General features: G+C 61.3%; 7 protein-coding genes and 1 non-coding gene across 8 annotated transcripts; 4 read left to right on the forward strand and 4 right to left on the reverse strand.

Annotated features, from left to right (window-relative positions):
• Nucleotides 1–1,630: 1,630 nt before the first annotated feature.
• On the reverse strand, nt 1,631–7,715 carry TIF32 (eukaryotic translation initiation factor 3 subunit A; the record flags this gene model as incomplete). Its single annotated transcript, XM_028618941.1, has 10 exons — nt 1,631–1,636; nt 1,673–1,906; nt 1,990–2,103; nt 2,360–2,513; nt 2,736–2,911; nt 3,033–3,114; nt 3,189–3,572; nt 4,164–6,980; nt 7,100–7,289; nt 7,700–7,715. The coding sequence occupies 10 exons, from the start codon at nt 7,713–7,715 to the stop codon at nt 1,631–1,633; spliced, it is 4,173 nt and encodes a 1,390-aa protein (XP_028472829.1).
• A 132-nt stretch (nt 7,716–7,847) lies between these two features.
• EHS24_003249 (uncharacterized protein) lies at nt 7,848–10,081 on the forward strand (the record flags this gene model as incomplete). Its single annotated transcript, XM_028618942.1, has 7 exons — nt 7,848–7,870; nt 7,944–7,954; nt 8,025–8,071; nt 8,138–8,223; nt 8,283–8,361; nt 8,554–9,718; nt 9,906–10,081. 7 exons carry the CDS (start codon nt 7,848–7,850, stop codon nt 10,079–10,081), a joined length of 1,587 nt encoding a protein of 528 aa, XP_028472830.1.
• Nucleotides 10,082–10,698: 617 nt separating this feature from the next.
• Nucleotides 10,699–12,587, reverse strand: EHS24_003250 (uncharacterized protein; the record flags this gene model as incomplete). The annotated part of the gene is made up of 5 exons (XM_028618943.1): nt 10,699–11,506; nt 11,596–11,765; nt 12,060–12,160; nt 12,284–12,344; nt 12,480–12,587. 5 exons carry the CDS (start codon nt 12,585–12,587, stop codon nt 10,699–10,701), a joined length of 1,248 nt encoding a protein of 415 aa, XP_028472831.1.
• Nucleotides 12,588–13,124: 537 nt separating this feature from the next.
• On the forward strand, nt 13,125–14,388 carry EHS24_003251 (uncharacterized protein; the record flags this gene model as incomplete). Its single annotated transcript, XM_028618944.1, has 5 exons — nt 13,125–13,472; nt 13,548–13,618; nt 13,693–13,822; nt 13,875–14,012; nt 14,245–14,388. 5 exons carry the CDS (start codon nt 13,125–13,127, stop codon nt 14,386–14,388), a joined length of 831 nt encoding a protein of 276 aa, XP_028472832.1.
• A 443-nt stretch (nt 14,389–14,831) lies between these two features.
• EHS24_003252 (uncharacterized protein) lies at nt 14,832–20,526 on the reverse strand (the record flags this gene model as incomplete). Its single annotated transcript, XM_028618945.1, has 6 exons — nt 14,832–14,871; nt 14,938–15,110; nt 15,183–15,643; nt 15,690–15,849; nt 15,888–16,837; nt 16,878–20,526. The coding sequence occupies 6 exons, from the start codon at nt 20,524–20,526 to the stop codon at nt 14,832–14,834; spliced, it is 5,433 nt and encodes a 1,810-aa protein (XP_028472833.1).
• A 250-nt stretch (nt 20,527–20,776) lies between these two features.
• On the forward strand, nt 20,777–22,171 carry EHS24_003253 (uncharacterized protein; the record flags this gene model as incomplete). The annotated part of the gene is made up of 10 exons (XM_028618946.1): nt 20,777–20,842; nt 20,892–21,050; nt 21,099–21,128; nt 21,175–21,240; nt 21,279–21,346; nt 21,384–21,513; nt 21,569–21,628; nt 21,663–21,821; nt 21,861–22,075; nt 22,117–22,171. 10 exons carry the CDS (start codon nt 20,777–20,779, stop codon nt 22,169–22,171), a joined length of 1,008 nt encoding a protein of 335 aa, XP_028472834.1.
• Nucleotides 22,172–22,404: 233 nt separating this feature from the next.
• On the forward strand, nt 22,405–23,705 carry EHS24_003254 (uncharacterized protein; the record flags this gene model as incomplete). Its single annotated transcript, XM_028618947.1, has 10 exons — nt 22,405–22,470; nt 22,521–22,556; nt 22,605–22,698; nt 22,738–22,838; nt 22,875–22,942; nt 22,980–23,112; nt 23,149–23,208; nt 23,247–23,375; nt 23,440–23,609; nt 23,651–23,705. The coding sequence occupies 10 exons, from the start codon at nt 22,405–22,407 to the stop codon at nt 23,703–23,705; spliced, it is 912 nt and encodes a 303-aa protein (XP_028472835.1).
• A 302-nt stretch (nt 23,706–24,007) lies between these two features.
• EHS24_003255 lies at nt 24,008–24,104 on the reverse strand. Its single transcript has one exon. It is a non-coding gene; the product is annotated as a tRNA-Glu (tRNA).
• Nucleotides 24,105–24,463: the final 359 nt, after the last annotated feature.

Here is a 24,463-nt window from a genome sequence, read left to right on the forward strand (position 1 = left end):
GGGGTGCCCTTGGTCCTTTAATTCGAGGCAGGCGGGGTTGAGTACAAAAGCAAAGAGGGTGGTGGTCGTGTGGCTACTGTTGGCGCGATGGCCTGTCGCCAGCCCACTTCGCATGCGTGTGCCTTTACAAGTGAAGCCGACCAGTCGGTCGTTTTCGCACCTTGTGTCTTGAATTCCACGACAGGTCGTCGTAGTATCTGTCGTCGTCGTCGCATACCCACTCTAGGACACGAGACCCAGGATCAGCCCAAGGAACAAGAAGTCGACCAAAGATGCCTCCGACATGCCAGGGGAACGGCACGAACAGGTACTGCAGGTACTCGACAAACTGTACCTGCCCTCCCCTCCCTCATCCCTCCCCGCAGCCCAGAGATGGAGAGATCCAAGCAAGAGTCGACGCCAGCAAACGAAGACACGCTGGCGATGACGCTGACGCAACGGTCAGGTACACGAAGTGTCATGCCGCCTCAAAAGCAAGAAAGAAGAACAAAAAACAAAGGCCAAAAGGCGTCGGGAGGTAATAGTCGAAGTACACCGCCATGCCTTCGGGTGCGTTTGTGCCGTGACATGCAACTTGTAACTCCCAGTACCCAGTGACCCTGCTTGGTGCGGGTAGCTCGGAAACGTCTCCTGTTCTTTCGAGTTAAGACCTCGAAACACGCCCCCCCTGGTAGCTGGTTGGCGGCATCGTCGTCGTCGTCGTCGTCGTCACGTTTGCATTTCGTCCTCGAGATGGAATGGGCTGCTACAGACCACACGCTACGGCCACGTGCACGCAGCCCAATGGTCCGGTTATCGTTGACAGTGGCGCCACGCGCATAGAGAACGAGCCACTGCAGAGGGCCACACGAGCACGGCTCCCCCTTCACTCCAGCACCAGCACAAGTACCCACCTGCCGTCGTCAAGCGGGTTTGCCTGGGGCCTGGGGCGACGAAACGGCACATGAGCGCCGAGCCTGCCATCTGGATCTAGCTGATGGCCGAGTTGGGTCGTCTCCCGATAGCCGTTTCACTCCTGTCTACGGCGGCGCTCGCGACATGTCCAACCGCGAGAGCCTGCGACCTGGGCAGCACAGCAGTACAGTACACCAGTACTTTTTTTCAGATTTTCTGCACAAATGCATCCATCCCAGACTGCCACTGATTGCTGCAGCTGCAGTACATAGTGGCGAGGTCTGGGCGATGGGAACATGCTGGTTCCTGCACTCGGTCCTTGTTCGGCACACCGCTTGCACGCTCCTTGTGGTGCAGCAGTCTGCGTTCCCTCGGAACAGCAGCAGGCACTGTGGCTGTAGGAGTACATCATTGGCTGCGTGCTCCCTCGCTGACCCGGGTACATTGTGCTCACAGTATACAGGCAGTCGTCGTACACTGCACTGTACTGTACGCATGGGCAATTCGTTCAGTAATCAGTCGTGTATGCGTTCCTCGTGGGACCGCCACGCTTGTCCGTGGCGCGACGAGGAAGACTGATTGAGTCCGCCTGACATCCACTTCCCATCTTCAGCCCCGTACGTTCGTTCCCTGTGCTTGGTAGGTACACCGCCACAACGCTTGTCTTTAACACAGGTACGCAAGCCGCCTCTCACAGCCGCCTGTTGCCACACATGTGCAGTACTGTAATCTGCATCTACCACTCGTGGCATCTACCTCACGCCCACTCGACGCTCACCGTCGCGTCCGCCACAGCACACACGCTCGTCGTGCCGCCCGGCGGCGCATACACCATCCCGCCCTCGGACGCGACCATGAACCCGTCCAGCGTCACCGGCTCACCCGTCTCTTCGGGCGGCGCAGACCAGTCCGCCTCGTCTGCACGCGGCAGAACCGAGAATGTCAAGCTGGAGGAAGACGTGCGTCGTGCTGCCGGCGGAGCGGTGGTACGGTTGCGCGTGCGTTGCATGAACTGTGGAGTACGTTTCAGCAAAGAAGAAGGAAGGAGCGGGGGCAGGGGTCGGTGGGCATGGGGTGATGATGTGTGCGACTTACCTGCACTGTCTGGCCCGGGAGCAGCGACATCTCCGTGTCGACGCCCAGCGATCCGCGGCTGGGGTCGCCTGAGAGGATACGCACAATGCGTCGTTGGTCCTGCGTCGTGGTGTTCTGGAGATGTACGTGTCAGTGTATTGTTCCAGCACGGCAGCAGTCAGTCGTCAGAGTCCACCGCGTCGCGAGCCCGGCGTCCGACGGAGCCACGTTCGCGCGCAGCCGGCCATCCTCATTGTCCATCCTCGCTTGCCCCACCCAGCACAGCCGGCGGGAATTTGAGGGACGAGAGCATGGCGCCGGACGCACGAGCGCGACGACATGCACTAGGGACCCAAAGTACCCAACTCGCACAAATAAAAGGTCTACGCACCCCGTCAGACTTTGGGTCCGTGATGGCCAGGTAAAAGTCCTCGTCCTTGGTCAAGCTGGCTGGCCGGCCGACATCACGCCGTTGCAGTGCGAGAATCAACGTTTGTGTGGGGTTGGGCGCGCCTTCCATTGACAAGAGGAGGTTTCCGCGACACCTGGGGGCGCCGTCAGCGTTCCTGCTGTCGCGATTTCACGCAGCAAGAGGTGACAGCACAGTGTACAGTGAGGACGAGACGGGTCACGAGATGGGTCAAGGTCCACGGCACGAGATGGGTGATTCGTTCCGGATCTTCATCTCGCTCGTCTCATCATCGCCCCATCTCACCAATGTCACTGGCTGCGCTGCGCTGCCCTCACCACATACCCCCTGCACTCACCTCTCAACGACGTATTCCTTGTCCAGTGCCTCCACGCCATACTCTGTCTCGACCGCTGGCGCAGGCATACCAGAGAACACGAGACCGACGCTGCCGACCGAATACGGCTGGCCCTTGTGGAAGAGTGTGTGTGGGCGGCCGGTGAGGAACGGTGTCGGGGCGGACATGATGCCGAGCTGCGTGGCGAGAGGGCGTCAGCGCCGTCGTGGTTCGAGCAGTGGAGTTGCGGGTATAGTGGGTCATGAGGGGCACTGCACCAGCACCACCACGCCAGCAGAACATGGAGGACAGACTCACCTTGACGGCGTTGGGGTACGCGTCCATTGCAGCCAGGACGGGATGCGGCGTGCCGTCCGTCAACGCCACGACCGCGGTCGCTCTGCCACAGTCAGCGAACATGCCGTCTTCCACCTCTCCCCACCCCTACCCCCACCCCCGACGTCCAGCACTCACCGGTCCGTATCCCGCCCATCACCCAACACCACCCCCTTATCCTCTGGCGCCCACAGGCTATCCCACCCGCCCTTCTCCAGCGCCGCCTCGAGCTCGCCCACAGTGTCCCCGCGCGTGTCCGCCATCCAGTCCGTGCCGACGCGGTGCCACCGGCCGACCTCGGCGGGCCCCCGTCCCGTCTCGGAGACGTACCACGTCGACACGGTCTCGTGCTGCTCGGGCGTGAACGCTGCGATGGCGAGGGAAGGCGCGGAGGAGGAGGATGAGGTGGTGGCCAACGAGGTGGGGGCACTGGCAGCGGCGTGGAACGTGCCCACGGCGTCCAGGCCCGCCAGAGGCGCCAGCAGCGGCGACAGCGCGTCACCAGGCAGCGACGTGCACAGGCTGAAGAGGACGACGGAGCGCGGGGACAGGCCCAGTCCCGCGATGTGGGACTCGACTGCTTGCGGTGTAGGGTGGAGGATGGTGTGTGCCGAGACGTGGAGCGCGCGCCGGGGGAGTGGTGAGGGCAAAGGTGAGGATACGCGGGCGCGCGTCCTTGTGAGGCCTGACAGGCCAGCGAGGCGCGGCATGGTGTGCGGTGAAAGATGACAACAATGACTGTCTGGAGGTGGACATTTTGGGAGTTCATGGAGGTGGAGGTCGATGAGGAGATACCGTGGGAGACTTGGTAAGTGGTCAATCGCGTTCGGCATATTTCTACCGCGTGAGTTGCTTCCAGACATAGACATGCAGACACCACTGCCGTCGACGCAAATGTTAAATGTGTAGCAGTCCCTACAGTGCACAGTGACTTCTGCTGCTCGAGTTGAACGCTTGAGACAGCTGCTCCACTTTGTCTCTCCAACGTTATCCAGTCACCATCGTGTGCCCTGCCACACTTCCGCTCGCCCACTGGCTCCCGTCACGTCCACTCCATTCTATACCAAAAGATGCATTGCATATGCCTATGCTCCTACAACTAACACCGATTACCACCTGCCAGCACCGCCACCACGGGTAGGCGCTGGGGGGGCACCACGGCCGCGTGCCGAGCCACCGCGGCGCCAGGCGCCGCCACGCTCGGGGGCGGCACCGTCAGCGCCGGCAGGAGGGGTGCCGGCGGGGGAACGCTCCGGGGTGCCGTTGGCCAAGGGCGAGGCGGCAGCGGCAGCGGGGGCGGCGGCGGGGGCAGCAGCAGCAGCCGGTGCGGGGGCAGGGGCAGCGCCGCCAGCGGCCTCGGCGGCCTTCTTGGCGGCGAGCTTCTCGCGCCAGCCACCGGGGGCAATACCGGCGATGGCGGGGCGGGCAGACTCGGCAGCAGGTGCGGCGGCGACGGGGGCGCGGGACACACCGCCGGCCGAAGCCTGGCGACGGGCAAGGGCGGCCTCCTCGCGCTCCTGCTGGCGGCGGATGAGCTCGGCGTCCTTTGCGCGCTGGGCCTCGCGCTCGGCACGGAGGGCGGCGGCCTTCTCCTCGGCCTCCGCCTTGCGCTGCTCAATCTCGGCACGCGCGCGGGCCTCCTCCTCCTCCTGCTCGGCGGCGGCGCGGGCCTCCTCCTCCTCCTGCTCGGCGATGCGGCGCTCCTCCTCCTCGCGCTCGGCAATCTCGGCGTCGCGAGCCTCCTTCTCGGCCTTGCGGCGGGCAAGGACGTCGGCGAGGAAACGCTGCTTCTCCTCGGCGATACGCTGAGCGGCGGCGGTGCGGGCAGCCTCAAACTCGGCCTGGCGCTGCGACTCGACGAGCGAGCGGGCGGCGACGTAGTCGGGCATCATGCGGCCAAGACGGGCCTTGAGCTCTATGGCGTGCTTCTGCTGGGCAATAGCAGCCTCGCGAGCGTCGGCGTTGGCGCGGTGGTGGTTCTCCAGGTCGTCCTTCTTCTGGCGGTCGTAGTCGGCGGCCAGGAGAGGGCGCTCCTCCTTGCGGTAGGCACGCTCGAGGTGGTCGACGCGCTTGGCGACGATGCGGAGACGCTCGTTGAGCTCGCGCTTCTCCTTGGCAATCTGCTCGACCTGCATGGCGACAATCTTGGTGGTGTCAAGCTCGTCGTCCTTGATGGTCGAAATGTCAATCTTGAGCGACGACTTCTGGGCGAGCTGCTCGGCAAGCTTGAGGGCCTCCTCACGACGGGTGGCCTCCATCTGGCGCTGCAGACGGTCGACCTCGGCCTGGCGGGCAGCCTCCTTGGCAAGACGGGCGTTCTCCTCGGCCTGTTGCTTGGCACGCTCGGCCTTGGCGGTCGACTCCTCGCGCTCGCGGCGGAGGTTGGCCTCCTCCATGAGCTCGCGACGCTTCTGGACAATGAGGCGACGGTGCTCGTTGCGCTTGTGCTCCTCCTCGGCCTCGGCAATGGCGGCGGCAAAGGCCTCGGCACGCGACACCTGAGGGGTGGGGTTGAGGAACTGGATGGCGTTGTGGAGGTAGAGGGCAAGGTTGGAGAGACGGTTGAGGTCGGCGGGGGGAGCGGCAAAGTTGACAGTCTTGGCAACGTGGTCGACAGTGGCGTTGATGTCACCACGACGCGAGGCGGTCATGAGGAACTTCTCAAGAGCCGACATGTCGGTGGCCCAGGGGCCGTTGTCAAAGGCCTTGACAAGGTTGAGGACCTGCGAGAGCGAGACAGTCTCGTAGACCTGCGAAAGCTCCTGGATGAGACGCGAGAGGACAACGTCACGGAGAGCAGGGAGGTAGGCGGCAAAGTCGGCAGGGAGGCTGGCGACGAGGGGAGCAAGGAGCTTGCAAGCCTTGAGGGGCTGGAAGTCGACCTCGATAACGTTGTACAGCTGACGGACGTCGGCGGGGACACGCTTGAGGTGCTTGGCAGCGGCGTCGCGGACAAGAGCCTGGCGAGTGGGCATCTTGGGGAGGTTGAGGAGGGCAACGAGACGCTGCTTGGTCTCGACGTCACCGAGGGGCACAGCGAGGGCCGAGAGAAGGACAGCGGCGGGGGCACGGTCCGAGACGGTGCCGGCACGCTCGGCGTACTGGTAGTAGCGAGCCCAGGCAGCGGCGTGGAAGACGGCAGTCTGCTTGCCACCCTCAGCCTTGAAGATCTGGGTGAGCTTCTCGTAGTAGTTGGCCATCATCGAGGGCTTGGCGCCCTTCTTGCCGGCAACGAGACCGTGAACGTCCTCGACCGAGCGGAAGGCCTCCTGCCAGAGCTCGAGCTCGACGGCGGTCTCGAGCTGGAGGAAACGAGTGTCGAGGTGACGCGAGAGGGTCTCGGGGTCGGCGAGGTTGACGGCGTGCTGCTGGTGGCCGTACTTTGTGGCGTTGGCGAGGTCCTTGCGGAGGCGCTGCTCGCAGAGACGACGGAAGTCCGACTTGCGCTGGTGCTCCTTGCAGAAGGCAAAGGCGCGGTGGGCAATCTGCTGGTAGATGACCTCGAGACGGTCGTTGCCCTTGGCAATGTCGAGCGAGACATCGTACGCGTCCCAGCAAAGCTTCTGGGCAGGGGCGATCAGGGAGCGCTCAATGCGCTCACGGTCACCGGCGCTGTCGATAAAGGCATCGAACAGCATGGTCGCGGGCTGGAGGGGGAGGTCGTCGTCCTCGGTCTCGGCGGGGGCAGCGGGGAGAGCGGCAACCTTGGACTCGGCCTCCTTGGTGGCAGCGGCAAGGCGCGACTCGGCCTGCTCGATAAAGTGGAGGAGAACCTTCTCGATAGAAGCCACGTTCTGGTTCTGAGCGGCGTTCTTGTACTGGACAAGGGCCTCGCGGGCATCGTTGCGACGCTGGAGAGCAACACAGAGGTCGATGTACTTGAGGACAATGGGCTCAAGGGTGGGGATCGGGGTGTGCTTGAAGCGCTTCCTGTGACATGGGTCAGTGTCCTTTCAAACTTGTCCGCCCGCCCCGGAGTGATGGGAAACACGGAACACATCGCGCGACATTTCATTGACGCGCGACTTTTGTGTGTTTTTGTCACGCACGACTGGAAGACCTCGGAGAGGAACTCGAAGGCCTGGGCCTGCGACTGGGTGGTACCGAGAGCAAGGAGCTCCTCGGCACGCCTGAGGGCGTTCTCAGGCTTGACGTAAACGGGGGCATGGTGGTGGTTTAAAGTGGTGGTGGGTTGGGCCGGACTGATTTGTCGTCGGTGTATGGGCGCGCGCTGTGGGCCTTTTTGGGAGATGTGTTGGGGGGAGGGAAGCAGACTACTATCTTCCTCGCTGCCAGCAGGTTGCTATAGGCAGTGATTTATCGATGCAGTGGCTGCAAGGAGGGGTAGAGGAGGAGGGGGAGGGGGTGGGTAGGTGGTGTTGGATGGACGTTGGGTGGCTCGTGGCGGCTCGAAAAGTGTGCATCCTACGGCCACTCCCCCACCCTGGCAGCTGCTGGCTGGCTGGCTGGCGGGCAGGCAGCGTGGGCCTGCTGGCGGTACGCTGGGTGGCACGGGCGAGAAAATGCCGAAACGCAAACCCCGCCCATGAGCCCATGTGGCACAAGAGAGGCCGTCGTGGGTGCATCATGTGGGGTCCCCGCAGAAATGACTGCGCACGAGCGACGAGAGCGTGTCATACGGTGCGTACGGTGCGCACCGCCCATTGTGTGTGTGGACACTGCGGCCGGGCCAGTGGCCAGTGGGATACAAGCCGGTCGTCGTCGTCGTGCCATCTAGCCATCTCCCTCATCACCCAACCCATTCCCCACACCCAAACCATCGACTGATCCAGCACCATGGCTCAGTCATTGCAGCACTTGTAAGTACAGCCGGCGCCTCGCACCCCCCGCCCCCTTGCACTCAACCACACCCTTTTCACTAACACTCCCCAGCGGCCGAGGTGGTACGTTGCTATAGTCTAGGTCCCCGATTCGCACATGCCCGTGTGACATCCCGCTGACGTCGTCCGACAGCCATCCGGGTGGCCAAAAACTACACCAAGGGCTACAGTGACACGCAGGTGAGTGCTAGCAGCAGCATACATCCATCCCCCCCACCCTTCAGCAGCACTGACACACACCCACAGACCAAGGTCCGCGATGCCACGTCCAACGACCCTTGGGGCCCGTCGGGCACCCAAATGAACGAGGTTGCCCAGCTCACCTACAACCAGTGAGTCTCATCTTTTTTTTTTGGTAACAACAAGGCCGTAGTGGCTGACCCATGCTTAGGGGTGACTTTGTCGAGATTATGGAGATGCTCGACAAGCGTCTCAACGACAAGGGCAAGAACTGGCGTCATGTGTTCAAGGTGAGCGCTTCCCTTCACAGTCGAACGCGGAGAGTGTCGCACTGCGGCCGATGACACCGTGGCGATGACCGGTGTTGGCCAACCAGGGCTTTGCCGACGACCAAGACGACGGCAACGCCCGCGGCGTTGCGCCCCGTGCATTTTGCCTCTTGTCTTGGCCTTTGCGTCATCCCGGCTGACACTGTTTCACAGGCTCTGACGCTGCTCGACTACTGCCTGCACGCCGGCAGCGAGAACGTTGTCATCTACTTTAAAGACAACCTGTACATTGTCAAGACGCTCAAAGAGTTTGTCTATGTCGACGACCAAGGGAAAGACGTCGGCCACAATGTCCGTCAAAAGGCAAAGGACATTACCAACTTGCTCCAAGACGAGGAGCGTCTGCGCGCCGAGCGCCGCCAGCGCGGTGCCATGCGCGACCGTATGCTCGGCAACATTGCCGATTCGGGTTTGCGTGGCGAGGAAGACTTTGGCGCCACCCCAGAGGGCCGCGACCGTCGCGCTGCAGGCCGTAACCGTGACGACGACGAGGAGTTGCAGCGCGCCATCCAGGCGAGCATGGACTCGACGGCGGACGACGACCGCCGCCGTTCGCAGCGTGTCAAGGAGGACGACGATCTGCAAAAGGCCATCAAGTTGAGCGAGGAGGAGGACGCCAAGCGCAAGCAGGAGCAGGAGGACGCCAACGCCACAGCGCTGTTTGACGACTCGTTGCAACTCAACTCGAACAGCCAGTACGGCCAGCAGCAGCAGCAGCCCATGGGCATGATGGGCACCGGGTACCCATTGGTCGACATGTCCAACAACGGCTGGAACCAGGGCCTCCAGCCCCAGTTCACCTCGTACAACCCCTTCCACGCCCAGATGCTCGCCCAGCAGCAGCAGGAAGAGTACATGCGCCAACAGCAACAGCAGCAGATGATGCAGCAGCAACAGCAGCAACAGCAACTCCTCCAGCAGCAACAGCAGGAGGAGTACATGCGCCAGCAGCAGATGATGGCTCAGCAGCAGACCGGTCTCTTTGCCCAGCCCACGGGCTACGGCTCCAACAACCCCTTCGCGCCCCGCCCCACCGGCGGCAGCCTGTTCGACAGCCAGCCCTCGTCGGCCAACAACTCGTCCTTCCTCCCCGTCCCCTCCATGCAGACCAACACGCAGAACACGTCCGTGTTCGGGACCTCCCCTTCGTCCATGCCGTCTTCCCTCGGCCAGAGCCCCTCCCCGCAGGCGGGCACCCCCGCGCAGCGCCCAGTCGCGGCACGGCAGCAGAGCGACGGCGCCAACGCCCACCTCGCCAACCTCATCGGCCGCGGCCGCGAGGACGGTCTCGATACGTTTGGAAACATGGGTACCCTCCGTGAGTGCGAGCGAGCGCGGGCGCAAGCGCTGGCAAAGCCAGCGCGGATGCGAAGCGGGAGTGGTCGTGTGCGTGGATCCACATGTGGGGCTGTCGCTTCTCGCGTTCGTGGGAAGCGCAACAAACCTACACACGCACGCACGCACCCTCTCGCACAGTACAGTACAGCAGCTGACATTTCCCCCAGGTGTTCCCGTCGGCACGGGCTTCGCGTCCACCGGCACCCTCGGCGCCAACAACCCCTTTGGCAGGCCGCAGATGACCGGCCAGCAGATGACCGGTGCGGGCGGCGCCGCCCAGCTCCAGCAGCAGACGGGGCAGCAGCAGCAGCGGCCGACCGACCAGCCCTTCTTCCAGATCTAGATCCGGCCAGTGCAGTACATCACCGCCAGTACATGATGGCGGTGTAGGACGATAGAGAAGGAAGCAAGGAGTGTGGTTCCCCCCGCCCCTTCAGTCGTCACGGACGTGGCCTACCGAGGTGGAACCACCGGTGGAGGTGCTGTTGTCGCCATGACGGGCAGCCGAGGAAGGGAGGGAGAGAGGAAGGAACACGTTTCTGCCGAGCATGGTGCTGGAGGAGAGTCTCCCCCCCGTGTGTATGCGTTTTTTTTCCGATTTTTGAGTTTTGCGTTTTGTTTTCTGCGTTTTTGTTGTGAGATGTCAAAAGGAGAGCCCTAGTTTTACGACCGACCACGAGATCCGCACACGCACACGCACACGCACGCATACACCCGCATGCAGGTTTATTCTTTTCTGATTGCAGGAGGACAGTGCTGCGAGGAATGAGGTGAAGACACCGGGTCGCATAATTCTAAGACACAAAGGAAAAGTGGAGGAAAAAGAGAATAACAACCAACGGGGGCATGGTGGGGTGGTGGATACAACGATGGGGAGGGGGAGGCTACCGACTTGTCTAAAGTCGGCGCCGGTGCGAGGTGTGTGAGGCGAAGTGAGGTGAGGCGGTATGGGTGTGGAATCTAGCGACGCGCAATGAGGGCCAGGAGCAGCACGACCAGTGCGCCGATGAGCGCGTCGAGCCACATGGGGCTGGCGCGGCGTTGGCCACGGCGGCGAGGGGGCACGGCAGTGAAGCGCGCGGGAACGGTGGCAAAGGCCACGTTGGCGTTGCCGTTCGTGTTACCGTTGCCGTGGTGGGTGATGTGGTTGTTGGTACGGCCGTTGGGTACGGGTACGGGTGCGACAGGCTGCGCAGCAGGTGGCTGTGCTGCCACGACAAAAGCAGGTGTGCTGGAGGTCTGGGCCTGGGGCTGTTCCACGACGGCCGAGGGCGGTGCGGCCGCGAGCTCGTCCGCGGCAACATCACCAGCTCGCGCAGTCGATGCCTCGCCAACACTTGGCACGGGAACAACAGCTGCCACGGGCAAGACGACGCCAGCCAAAGTCGAGCTTGATGGCGCGGAGAGGGCCGCATCCGGGTGTGAGGCAGCCGGAGAAGCGGTCTCGTCCACAACTGGTCCGGTGCGAGACCCGGCGCCCTCGCTGTCGGCAACGTGGCCAGCGGACACGTCGCCCACAGCGGGGAGTGGGAGGGCGCTGGCGGCGCTGTCCACATTCACACTCGCGTCCGCGTCTGAGTTCGCGGTATGTGGTTGGTCATCGGGCGCTGGGGCGGTAACCACAGGCATAGCTGGGAACGTGGAGCCAGTCGCAAGCGGGGGACTCGAGCTCGAGGCCTGTGGCTCGGCTTCTTTCTTGATGACTGTTGGGTCGGGCAGCAGGGACACATTGGTGGCGTTACATGTGGGACATGTCCAGTCGCGAGACCTGGGTTGTCAGCTGTACGGTATATGTCACAGCTGGCTGATCAAGTGCTCGCCCAGCCAGCCAGCTAGACTTCCTTCCGCCCCACTCACAACTTTGCCAGCCTCCGCCTCTCGTCCTTGGGATAGTCCAACGCGCCAATCGCACTCAGCGCCTCGCCGTCCTGAGTCCAGAACGCGCGCAGACCGGTGATGGCCGTCCGCACGCCCCAGGCAGGTTGCCATGAGCCGGCGTGGAACGACGTGAGGCCGTCGATACAGATCTGGACGTGTCAGCGGACGTTCACAGCTTGGCCAAGCTAGGATCTTCAACGGTGCGGGATGTGGAGAGGGCCAAGGTGCTGTCGAGGGGTAGAGGGGGACGGTGTCGCCGCCACCTTTCGGCCGAGGTGGTCCCAAGAACCTTGTCTACAACCTGGCGGAGGCGCCCACAGAACGGTGCGCCCACAAAACACATTGGCCTCGTCACAACAACTGGCGCCCATGGAGAAGTACGCGACGTGGCCGCAGCACCCTCTCACCGTGGCCGCGTCGCAACAAGGTTGCCGCTCACTCACCTTCTTGCCCAGCTCGAACCGGCCGCTCGGTGTCATGAGCACAATGTCGGGTGCGCTCATCGGATAGCTTGGTGGGAGGATGATACGGAGGTGGTACAGACCTGGGACAACAATCAGCTAAGAACATACGAGGTCCAGGTGAAGGAAAGTGCGGCTCAGTTGCGCAGTAGCAGCGATGACAGAGCCGCTCATCTTCTCGTCCTAGGAAGCCGATGGACACTCACCGCCTTCATAGTCGGTGCCGGGAACACCGCGGAGCGTGCAGTGCCATTCAAAGATATCCGACTGGCGAGTCAGTTGTGTCCATGCATTTCCAGGTGCTGTCAACTGGACGAGCAAGGGCAGACACATCGCGCAGCTGCCTCGGTGACGGACACTGTAGCTGCAGTACCGCATACAACACGGCCCGAGACGACTCACCTCCAGAGGGGCAGCAACAAAGTCGTCCGTGTCCGGATCAGCGAGCTCGGCAGCCTCTTGCATGATACGCTTGACGGCCGAGGAACGGAGGTTGACACGGGGTGCCATCGTGGAAGTGGGAGACTGGATCAAGAAAAGGGAGTTGGGTTGCAAAGGGGTGCGGGCTGTCCACGAGCGCGAGGGCGATAGCACAAGCAGTCAATGCCAGGCTATATATATAAGGAGATGAAGGGAACCACGCGACTGTCGACGTGTTCAGTGTCTGTGGGAAGCTGATTGTTATTGAAAGAGATTGCTGTCGTCGTCGCTCGTACTTCACGCGTCACCCATAAGCAGCCAGCGGTGGCGACATATCTGGGGGGATGAAATTGGGTGGCCGCTCTTCCTCCACCTGCTCTCGGGCACTTGGCTGTTTTCTTCCTTCCGGCGTCAATCTTGTCGTGTTGCCATAAACATTACATCTCCATCCCCCGTTCACCGTCACCCACATCACAGACCACAACCAAGCTGCCGAGCCGCCCGACCGGCGCCCACCCCACGCTCCATCTCTTCACTCCGTCCCCACCCAGCACTTCTCCTTCCTCGGAGGAGAGAGCCTCCGCTCTCCCTAAAGCCAACCCCCCTTTTCAACGTCCTTCAGCAGGCATGGCCGAGCTCCCCAGCCTCGCGCCCCAGGGCGGCGCGGGGCTCTCGGCGCCAGAAGCCGGTTCCGCCGTGCCGTTCACCGACGCGCAGGTCGACGAGTTTAGGGAGCAGGACAGGTGGTTGCCGGTGAGTGTTTGCAAGACTGCAGAGAGGAGAGACCGTTTAGAGTCCCTTTGTTTTTCCGAGGTCCGAGTTTCCGGGCAAGGCAACTTCCAGTCCGCCTCGTGCATTCCTCGCGAGCAGCTGGGCTTGCCCATCGTCCTCGGATCGCAGGTGGTACTCTGCCAAGATGAAAGCGAGACCACCAGCACCACGCCGCTCGCGACTACAATGGATGGGCAGCCCCGCGTTCGCTGTTGTTGTCGCTCTGTCCCAGCTGTAGCATGTCCTTTTCAACCACACTCAGCTGACAACGCACATCAGATCGCCAACGTCTCGCGTATCATGAAAAACTCGCTCCCTACCACGGCCAAGGTCTCCAAAGAGGCCAAGGAGTGCGTCCAGGAGTGTGTCAGCGAGTTTATCAGCTTCATCGTGAGTCGCCCGACAGCTCGTGAACCGGGGCCAGGAATGCCACTGGCGAGGGTCCGAGGGAGATGGTTACCGCTGTCAAGCACATTGCGGCTGTACAGCCACCTCCGACCCTCTCAGTAGCCGTGTCCCACCCGCTGAAGCCACTCGCGCACCGTTTTTCAGCAGTCACCCCAACCCCCTCACACTTTCTGTCCTGTCGCTGACGGTTCTCCGCAGACATCCGAGGCGGCCGAAAAGTGCCTGAACGAAAAGCGCAAGACCATCAACGGCGAGGACATTCTGACCTCGATGCGCGCGCTGGGCTTTGACAACTATGAAGGTGTCCTCAAGGTGTATCTCGCAAAGTATCGCGAGGTGAGTAGCAACATGCACCGGGTGCCGTGTGTTGCTTTGGATGGTCCTTGGCAAGAGTTTGGTCGAGGTGTGGCACCTTCCCGCTATCACCCGGATGCAGCTAAAGGAGTCGTGCTCCTCCCACCAAGCTACGGAGGGAGGCTCCGGCACCATCTCTTAGTTGACCATCACCACCCATCGGGGCCTCAGCTACGACCTCTTCATCCGGACTATAGCTGACCAAACCCCACAGCACCAGATCCACCAGGCTCGCCAGCGCCAGAACCAGCCGCAGCAGCTCGACGACGACAGCGTGGACCTCAAGCGCGGTGCCGAGGACGACGATGGCGAGGCAAGGAGGAAAAAGGCCAGGCCTGCAAAGCGCCGTGACGAGTGAGCCCGGGTGCCGGGTGCACGGGCATGGGACAGGTGGCGGAGAAGCGTGGGAGACGCAGAAGGGTCTGGAGTACCGCGAGCCAGAGCTCGAGGAGCCGGCCGGGCTCCGACCCATCGTCGACCGACGGAACGACACTTATGGGAGGCTAGAGGCAGGGGAGGGGTGTGGGTATGCGCCATGCGTCGCGGATAGAGGTGGGGGAGTAGGAGAGAAAGAGTTAGGCCGTGCCACCCCGGTGGCACCGGCTCGCCTGACACAAAAGAGTGTTTTGGCCAATATAGATATGTGTGATGATGTTTTCTGTGTTCTTGAATGTGGGTTTTCTTCTCGAGCAGCGTAGCAAGCCGTGGGTTCAATGCAGTGTTTGTTTCCATGATATGGTGGGGTATATGGGCTATGAGCTGTATATGATGCTGCTAACAGAACAATATCCTCACTACCATCTACTCGTCTTCCTTCTCCCCATCTCCCCCAAGTGCCTGCCTAATCTGTGCTTAAAACAGACTACGACACATGGGACAGCTACTGCTGTGACTGCTGTTGAACCACTTGAACAGACAGCTGCCGTGGAACCTGTTCTTGCAAGTACGGCACGGTTTTGTGGGGAGCGTGCGGTCCGTCACGCTGATGATCGAGTAGCAAATGGCGCACTCGACCACACCTTCAAAGTGCAGTGCGACGTTCTTCTTGAACACTGTGAGGGCTTCGAGGATGAGGCCGTTCTGGAAGAGAGGAAGAGTCAGCACAGATATTACAGCTTCGGAACCCGTGGGTAAGCTGCTCTTTTGACTCACCCTGCTCGTAATAGTCTGCTGGACGCTCATGAGCCATCCCCTCCACTTGTTCTCCGGCACGCCGACCCTGCGCAGGTCGCGCACGTCCACGCCCTTGAGCGGGAACTCGGCCGGGAGACGAATACCAATCTCCATCGGCTGCTCGTCGACCACATACGACGCGATCGCCTCGGCCGCACCGGCGCCAGCGACAGTCGCGCCGCCTCCCTGCGCGATACGGACGTTGAGTCCTTCCTCGGTGAGAGTGGCCATGGCGCCAGGCTCGCGCAGGGCGCTAAACTCGTGGGCGATGATGACGGGCGAGAAGTGGCGCGACACAAAGGCCACGAGGGAGAGGGAGAGCTGGCGGTCTTTGAGAGACTCGTAGTATGTCCGCATGGCGGAGGGGATGGTGACCAGCGTGCGGTAGAAGAGGTGTGAACCGAGAGGGACAAGGTCGGCAAGACCCTCGGGCTCGAGCACTGCGGTTGTTAGCTTGTATAGGGGGATTACGACAGCTATACCCACAATCACAGTAGAACTCGTCCACGGCATAGTTGCTCGCAGGGAAGTTCCATGCTCCCACCTCGGACACGCCGAGCATGGCAAAGAGGAACGGCAGGAGAGCTTCCTCCAGGAGGCGCGAGGTGTTGAGCTGGTCGAGGTACGCCCAGCGGAGCGCACGCGACTGTATTGTCAGCTCATGTAGTATGTGGATAAGCTCACGGCATCGTCAAAGTGGTCCATGACCGCCATCCACGCCAAAAGCTGGCCCATGACAACCTCTGTGGTGGGCTCTGGGTGCTCCCAGTCGACGTGGCGGCCAGTCTCGAGAATCGCGACAAGCTCGGCGGGGAGCGTGATCTCCGGCTGCGGCACCTCGCCAGTCTCGTCGGTGGCCACAGCAGTCTCGACCTCGAGGACGAGAGCGGTGGTGCGCGCCTTGACCACCTGTGAGAGGAGGCGGTAGGCGGTGCTCTGGATGGCAGCACTGGACGACAACGAGAGCAGGTCGCACAACTCGGCATAGCCTGCCGCAGCCATGACCTTTTCGCTCGCGTCGGCGAGGAGGTCGAGGATGAGCGAGTGGATGAGCTGGAGAGGGACGCTGGCGGCGTCACGCGCCTGGAGGAAGAGCTTGACCACGAGACTGAGGTGCTCGTCCTTCATGGTCCAAGCGGCGCGGAGGGCCTTGTTGGTGGTACAGAGGTCGCGCACCTCACGCAAGAGTTCCAGACCAGCGTACATGAGCGGGAAGCTCACAGGCTCGTCGAGCGAGGTCGAACCGAGGGCGCCGTCAATGAGGTCAAAGATGGCGTCCCAGTGTGCGCCGTCCAGGTCCTGCACGATTGGCGCAAGCGCGGTGTACATCTCCGCGACGCGCACGTCCATCTCCTCGTCAAGGTCGTCGGCCGCCTCGTCGTCTGACGTGAGCCAGCCGCCGACGTGGCGGAGAACAAAGACGGCACGCTGCTGGGGGATAAACAGCGAGGTCGAGTCGGGAGGAGGAGCCGAGGCGACGAGGAGACGCAGGGCCGGAAGGCCCTTCTCGTTGGCATTCTTGACTGAGATGCCAGTGAGCGCGTTGGCCAGACGGTTCTGAGCAGTCGCGAACGCCTTGGTCTCGTGCATGAAGGGCTTGATGGCAAGAATGGCGGCCAGCGCAATCTCGGGCACTGCAGAGTTAGCACATCCACATACGAGAAATTAACTCACGCTTCTCGCTCATCTGCATGGCATAGTTGAGCCACACCTCGCCCTCCTTCTCGCCCGCACCGCACTTGCGCAGGTGACGTGCGAGCACCTCGCGGAACGCGCGTGGGGCAACGTCGCTCGTCTTGGCAACCACATCGGAGCGGAGGTCAAAGAGAAGACGGTGGAGGTAGTCGGCATCTCCAGCCAGCTGGCCAGCGCGCAGCTGGTCGACGGCTGCCTTGTGCCATGACAAGGGGGCCTCGTCCACAAGACTGAGGGAGAAACTAAGGGCACCCTCAGCATCACGCACGACCTGCTCGAGGTGCTCGGCAGGGGTGTGTGGGGTGTACAGTCCACGCGACGCGCCAGGGATGGCAGCACCGTCCGAGGCCAAGAGCATGGCGCCGAGCGCGACGTGAAGGAGTGAGGGGAGGGTCTGCACCAGACTGCGGTCTGCGCGCAGGAGGGAAAGACCCGCCTCGGCGTATCGAGCCGCACGGGAACGACCAGCAGCATCAAAGTCCGAGTCGCGCCACGTCTGTCCCTCAACCTCGGTTGTGCATGGCACCAAGGGGTCAATGACGGGCAAAGTGGGGTGAGGAGGCTGTGAGGTGTGACGTTCGAGGAACGACAGCATGATAGCCGGGGCAGGGAGTAGTGTGCCGGCGACGGCGGCAGGTGTAGGCGAGGCGCCGAGGTCGGTAGCGAGAGCCACATCCACGAGGGTGTCGGGGGGAACCCGGCATGAAACCCTGCCGAGGAGCTCCGCAAGCGAATGGGACACTGCTGCGGACAGTACAGCAGCTGACTCGGGGCTCAGCCTGCGGGTGATGGCCCACAGCCTGGTCGCTGGTCCCGGAGGGGCGGATGGGCCCAGACGAGGAAGAAGGACGACGAGGTGGTGGGTGGCCACAACGGCCTGGATGTACTCGTCCGACGCAATAAGAGCATCCATACTGTCCTCGGCGTAGGCAGCGAGGATCTGCAGGGCTGTTGACGGCTTGGCAACCTCGGCACCCTCAGTGAGCAGCGAGTCAACCGAGTCATGGATGACGGCGCTGACAGACGATAGGATACCCGCGCGTGCCGAGTCCGAGAGACGGCTGCCACCAATGACCGCGGCAGAGGCGATGCCAAGGGCCGTAGCGTCGTGCGTTGTGAGAGCTGCACGCGTGGCCTCGGTGGCAATGGTGTCAAGACGGCCGTTGCCGACAAGAACAGTCGAGTCTTCGAGAATACCCTGGGTGAGGGCAAAGCGAGCAACCTGCTCTACCGAGTCGGACTCGAGGAACGCCCAGAGACTAGCAAGGAGAGCCTCCTTGTCGGCCTCGCTTGCAAGAGCAGCTGTAGCGTCAAACAGCGCGGCAACGGTAGTTGGCGTGAATGCGATAAGCTCGGGAATATGCGCCTGCAAGCCCTGCGAGAGCACCTCGATGCGCTGGGGAGGGAAGAGGTCGGGGCGTGCGCGGAGGATGCCGACCAAAGCATCAGCGTGAGTGGCAGCACCGGCTGTATGGTCTGCGACAAGCTGGAACAGGCGCTCAGTGCAGCCCTCGGCGATCTTGAGAATTGTGGCGTCCACAGCGGCATCGATGTGAGGGGACGCCTTGCGCAGCGCGGTGAGGGCGTTGAGAGCACGAGCGAGGAAAGTCGACTTGTCGTTGAAACAAGCCGCAAGAGTCGTGCGCTCCACCTCGACCATGAAGAGGTCCGCGAGCGAGGTCGAGAGCGCAACAAGCTTCTCCACGGGCTTGGTGCACATCTTGGCCTCGGTCTCAACGGGGGTGGCACCGCGGCGACCGCCCTTTGCGCCCATAAGAGCGACACCCTCGCCCCAGACACGGGAGCCCAGCTGCTCCTTCACCAGCCAAGCGGCTGTCTCGGCCTCGCCGGTGTTCTGGGCCTTCTCAACAAGGAAAGCGGTCGATTCGAGGGCCGCCTGGAGGAATGCCTGGAACGCAGAAGGCTGGCTGCCGAGCGAATGAGTGGCAAGGAGACGCGCATCGACGGGCGACCACATGTGGGAGAACAGGTTTTGCAATGGCAAGGAAGGTGGTGAGGAGAGGGGAAGGAGAGTAGGCGGGAGGGTCGAGATGACGACAACAAGGAGCGGGTAGGTGAGGTGGGGGACCGAGGGGCTAATGGTCGAAATGAAGTCGAGGAAGGCGTCAAAGGCCTTTGAGGATGGCAGTGCCGCGACAGTAGGAGTGGCAGCACCGCTGGCCGCTTCGTCGCGACTAGGTGGCTCGGTATCGTCATCGTCCTCGTCATCGTCGTCGTCGTCGTCACCCTCGTCATCGCCATCATCGCTCGTAGTCTCAGCAAGCAGCCACGACTGGCGGAACTTGGTAAGGAACTTGACGACGGCGGGACCAGCAGCCTCCCAGACTGCAGCCTCGTGCTCGGCCCAGCAGTTGCCAAGTACGGTGGCCGAGATGAGCTGCAGCATGTCGGGCTTCTCGACCTCGGCAGGGTACGCGTCGACAAACGCCGCGAGCAGGAGATATGCGGCACGGCGGATTGGTGGTTGCTGTCCGATGGGTTGGACGTCGGGGAGGTGTGATGTGGTGCCGATGGCGCTCCAGAGCACAGGGTTTTCGAGCAAGGCAGAAAGCTCCTCGTACAGTGGTACCGAGTTGGCCGGGAGCTGCTGCACAAGCCACGCAAGGCCCACAAGGCCGCCGACACGGTATCGTGCCCATCGCTCCTCCGTGAGCTCGTCGTCCTCGTCGGCTGGTGGAGGCGTCGGCGTCGGAACCGGCGTTGGCCGGCCCTTTGCTCCCTTGCCGCCCTTGGCGTCCTTGCCCTTGGTCGCTGGCGCTGCGAATGCAAACTGGACGGGAGCTGGATGGATGTCGCGGTGAAGCGTGGCGGGGTCAAGTGTACTGAGCGAGAGATACTCGGCCAGTGCGGGGAGGTGTGGGATGAGGTCGAGCTGGCTGGCGTAGGCATTCTCCTCACCCTCAATGTTCGGAGCCGGGCCGAATCGAACAATCGCGTCCCAGACCTTGAGAGCCGCGCCGCCAGCTCTCCTACCTTCCTCGAGCGCGGCCACCAGCCAAGAACCAATAATGTCCCTGTCGTGCGTGCCGGGAAGGTATCCGAGTGCAAGACCATCCAGAATGACGCCGCGGATACTGGGCACACCGAGGAGCTCGCCGTGGAGCTGAAGTGCCTGCGAGCGATGGAAGGGGGATTGAAGCAGGCTCGCGAGGTTGTGAAGCCAGACGGGAATGGCAGCAATCACTGCGTGCTCGGCAATTTCGCGCTCAATCTCCTGCGCTTCGTTTCCTGGTGAGGCAGTGATGACAGCTACCCAGTTGTCGCGCAGCTCGTCGAGACCCTTGCGGCGTGTGACATCGTCCTTCTTGCCCAGGCGGCGGAGAACGACGACAAGGTCGGCAGGGAGGGTGCGCGCAAGGCCCTGGCTGTCGAGCGGGTCGGGAATGGGGGGTGCAGGCGGCTTGGGAGGGGGGATATATTGCTTGATCTTTGGCAAGGCTTTGCGTTGGGCCTTTGACAACTTCTTGCCTCCGGCACCTTTGCCTTGCTGTTTCCTCTGTTGTTGCTGAGGCTGGGTTTCGTCATCGTCCTGGGCGGCCTTGCGGGCGGCATGCTTTTTGCGTGTGCCCGCCGAGGCCGACGACTTGCCTCCCTTGGGCTTGGGCATGGTGTATAGTGGGGGAGATTATGAAGCGACGGGTGTGTGGTGATATGGAGAACCGTTCGGTGACGTTCTCTAGAGGCACCAAGCGGAAGCAAATATGTTTAGGCGGTAGAGTCATCCGCCCTCCACCGGGCGTGTCCACTGTGGATGACCGGACCCGGGCGGCGGGAACGAGCCGCGGCGAGCATCAACGGTTGTCCTTCTTCACACTTACCCATTCACCCACTCACCTCTCGCTGTCGCCGTCGACAAGATGGTTACCGAAACGTACTATTGGACCCCCCAGAGTGACCTCTCAATCGACGAGTATTTGAAAAAGGTGCGAGCCAAAAGGACACCCTGCCCGTGACATTGTTGACGCCCCCAAGTGCAAGCCCTCCGTCGTCACCAACGCCGACACGGCAGTGAGTATCGACTTGTGGATGCTAGTTGACATCAGTGGATCTACGTCGGCGTTCCCTCGGAAGAAGACTCGGGTGGTCCCAGCGGCGATGCATTCAAGGCTGTTGAAAAGGCGCGCGTTGTCGGTCAGTTGGGATTGCCTTGAGAGCAGGAGTAGCTGACCCGCAGTCAAGGATATGACCAAACGGTACCTGGCAGTCGAAGTGAGTCAAGTTGAATGTACGAAGTTGTTCTGGTTACTGACTGCAGGCGAATGACGAGATCCCCGTCCGTGCCAAGAAGGGGGTCAAGTCTAAGAAGGCCGTTCGCGACGAGGTGCGTCCTCACACTCTGACCTGGTGTTCATCTCCCAGATTCACGTCGAGGCCGCCGAGGCTATCAAGGGCATTGCTCAGGAGACGAAATATGTGCATGGCAAGTGGTTAGTATTCAATACAGGCGGCTGCAACTAACTGCAGGGTGCTGTTCGCGAACGAAAACGTCGACTCGGCTTGGGGCAAGATTGCGCGCAGCATTGCGTTTGGTCCTCTGAAGGATGTCGGCGTCACGGCCGCCAAGGTTGCCCCCAAGAACCTCTATGAACCCGATGTGCGTGACAGTGTCATCCTGGTGAATGGGACAGTGGATTTGACTGACCTCACAGCGCGGACATGTCATTTGCATTTACTTCAAGGACGTTTACGACAAGGACTTGGCCCGCAGAGTGAGTTTCCTAGCTTGTCCATAACTCACGGTAGATCCTTGTCGTTCTTCTCAAGGACCACGGTCTCAACCCCACTGGTGTCAAGTCTGATCTCTACACGTTACTTGATCTGGACTCGCAGCATCCATCAAAGATCCGAACCACCGTCTGGCGTCCCAACGAGGTCATCGACGGTGGTGCTGCTGCGGTCAAGGTAGCTAACTGTGGCTCTGGTTACTTTCTGACAATACAGGCACTCCAGGATGAATACAGCCCTTCCAAGGAGGCAGCTCGTAACAAGAAGGCTGCTGCCGCCGCCGCTGCCGGAGACCTCGACAAGGACACTGCCGCCGACGGTACCGACGACTCCAATGGGGAGATCAAGCCCGAGTCGGAAGCGAAAGTCGGCGAGAAGCGCCAGAATGCCGATGAGAATGAGAAGGTTGTGAAGCGTCCCAAGACGGCTGCGTGAGTTCTTAAGTTGGCCCGCGTCTGAACTGACAATCCAGGACCAAGTACAAGGAGAATGACATGTTTGCGGCCTCGGACAGCGAGGACGAGTAAAAGGGTGGATGTAGTGTCTGTGTTTGTTGTGTATGTAAAGCAGCTGTCTATGCCATACCATTGTCAAGCGTCGACGAAGTGTACTGGAGACGCAGCTGGGCGAAGTGGGACAGGAGGTCCGTGCCACCTCCACTGGGGGATCGCCGCCCCCAAGGCAAATACACAAGGTACAGAGAGGTAACCGCATTCCTTCCTTTGTCTTCACTCCTCTTCAATCAACCGCAATTACCATCATGATTGACGAAAAGTACTATTGGACTCCTGGAAACGAGCTCACTCTCGACAACTACTTGCAGAAGGTAGGTGGCGAGAGCTTGCGCAGGCTGTGCTACAGCTGACGGCCATCAAGCGCAGGCCCTCGATTGTTACAAAGGACGACACCGAGGTGAGAGTGAAGAGACCCGCATCCGTACCTCCAACGGTCTAACCGAAGTGGATCTACATCGGCAAGCCATCCAGTGAAGACTCGGGAGGCGAGACCAAGGTCGACGCCATCGCCAAGGCCATCTGCCTGGGCAAGGTCGTGGGTGAGTCACCCTGGTGGTGGAGGAAGGCACTGACGGCAGTCGACAAGCTTACCGTACGCGTCAAGGCCATTGAGTCCGACTCCAACATCCCCAGGAATGCCAAGAACGGCAAGAGGAGCAAGAAGTCGATGCGTGATGAGGTGAGTGGCGGGTTGGAATGTGAACTGACCAGCCAGCTCGGCAACGACGCGGCGAAGGAACTGCAGAAGATTGTTATGACGACGGGATACACTGAGGGCAAGCTGTGAGTCTGACCAAGGACATTTCGATACTGATACAAGCATGTTGTTTGTTCCTCCTGAGCAGGTCGATGCTGTCTGGACTCAGATCGGTCGCAGCGTCGCCCACGGCCCTCTCCACGAAGCCGGTGTGACCAATGCCAAGGTCTCGCCCACCAGGACCGACAGCCCCTCTGTGAGCTGCGAGCCTCAATGGCATGCTAATGTACAGAGCAAGCACCTGTTCTGCATCTACATTGACAACGCGTACGACACGGGGCTCATCCGAAAGGTGTGTTCAAATATTCCGCAAACTCGGCTCACCTCAAGGTCGCCACCGTGCTTCTCAAGGACCACGGACTGGACCCCACCGGCGCCAAGTCCAATCTCTACAACCATCTCGGTATCGACAGTAGCCATCCATCCCAGCTGCGCCCCACCACCTTCCGTCTTGACGAGGTGTTCGGAGGTGGCGCTGAGGGTATCAAGGCGAGCTGTTGTCTAGAGGAAGCTAATGCCACAGGCTCTCAAGGCGCAGTACGACCCCAAGGTCGAAAAGGAACGCAACAAGACGGCCGCCACCGCCGCTGCCACCGACGGCCAGAGCATCAAGCCCGGAGCCAACTCCGCCAAGCGCCAGCACTCCAATGCTACCGACAAGAAGCCTGTTGCAAAACGTCCTAAGACCGCCGCGTGGGTCTGACTGCATGTGATGGTGTATGCTAACTCACTAGGACCATGTACAAGGAGGGCGACATGTTTGCCGGCTCGGACGATGAGGAGAAGTAGAGGGCGGTGTGTTCATGTACATTGGCCCCGTTTGGATAAAAGTGACGCTTCTGTGTTATACATAAGCCTTCGGACGACAAGTATAGTGGTTCCCGAATGGCAACAAGTGACTCGGTAACGATTGAAGAGAGCATCGAGCACACCTGACATTGTCGATGGCGCTCAAATGTTCGCATTCCCTCTCCCAATTGTTTTCACAGCACCCCCATTCCACCTCCCCTCGACCCAGAACGTCTTCCTCATGTTTCTTTGCAACATGCCGGGGCCAAAAGCAAAAGGAGAACCCTTCTAGGCTGCTCATCTTCTCCGCCAGGGAGTTGAACCCTGCTCTACCGCGATATTCCTATTAGGAAACTCCCTATTGAGAGGCGGTTATACTAACCGATATACTAGCGAAGAGGCTATGAAGGCCTTTCTTTTAGTAGCGGGCAACGCCGTGTGAGCGACGAGCAACGCCCCAATGCACAGTCTGACATCCGCAGTGGGCTGGTGGACCTGGCATGGTTTTCTGCGACCAACTTCAACTCTTGTCCACGTTCGATTCTGGCTCAGGCTTCATTTTCTCCACGACAACGTTGTGGGAGCTGGTAAATGGCCCGCGTGACCTCGGTCTGTCTCCCAAGACCAGATCCAACGAGACGGGGAGCAATGGAGTTCAAGGAAGATAGATACAAGTCCACCTTCAGGACTGGAGCATTTTTCAGCCTTTTCCGTAAATTTTTCTCCATTTTTAGAGACCCAGTGTTGACCCATCGATT

Source organism: Apiotrichum porosum, assembly GCF_003942205.1.
Source record: "Apiotrichum porosum strain DSM 27194 chromosome Unknown scaffold_15, whole genome shotgun sequence".
Lineage (NCBI taxonomy): Eukaryota > Fungi > Basidiomycota > Tremellomycetes > Trichosporonales > Trichosporonaceae > Apiotrichum > Apiotrichum porosum.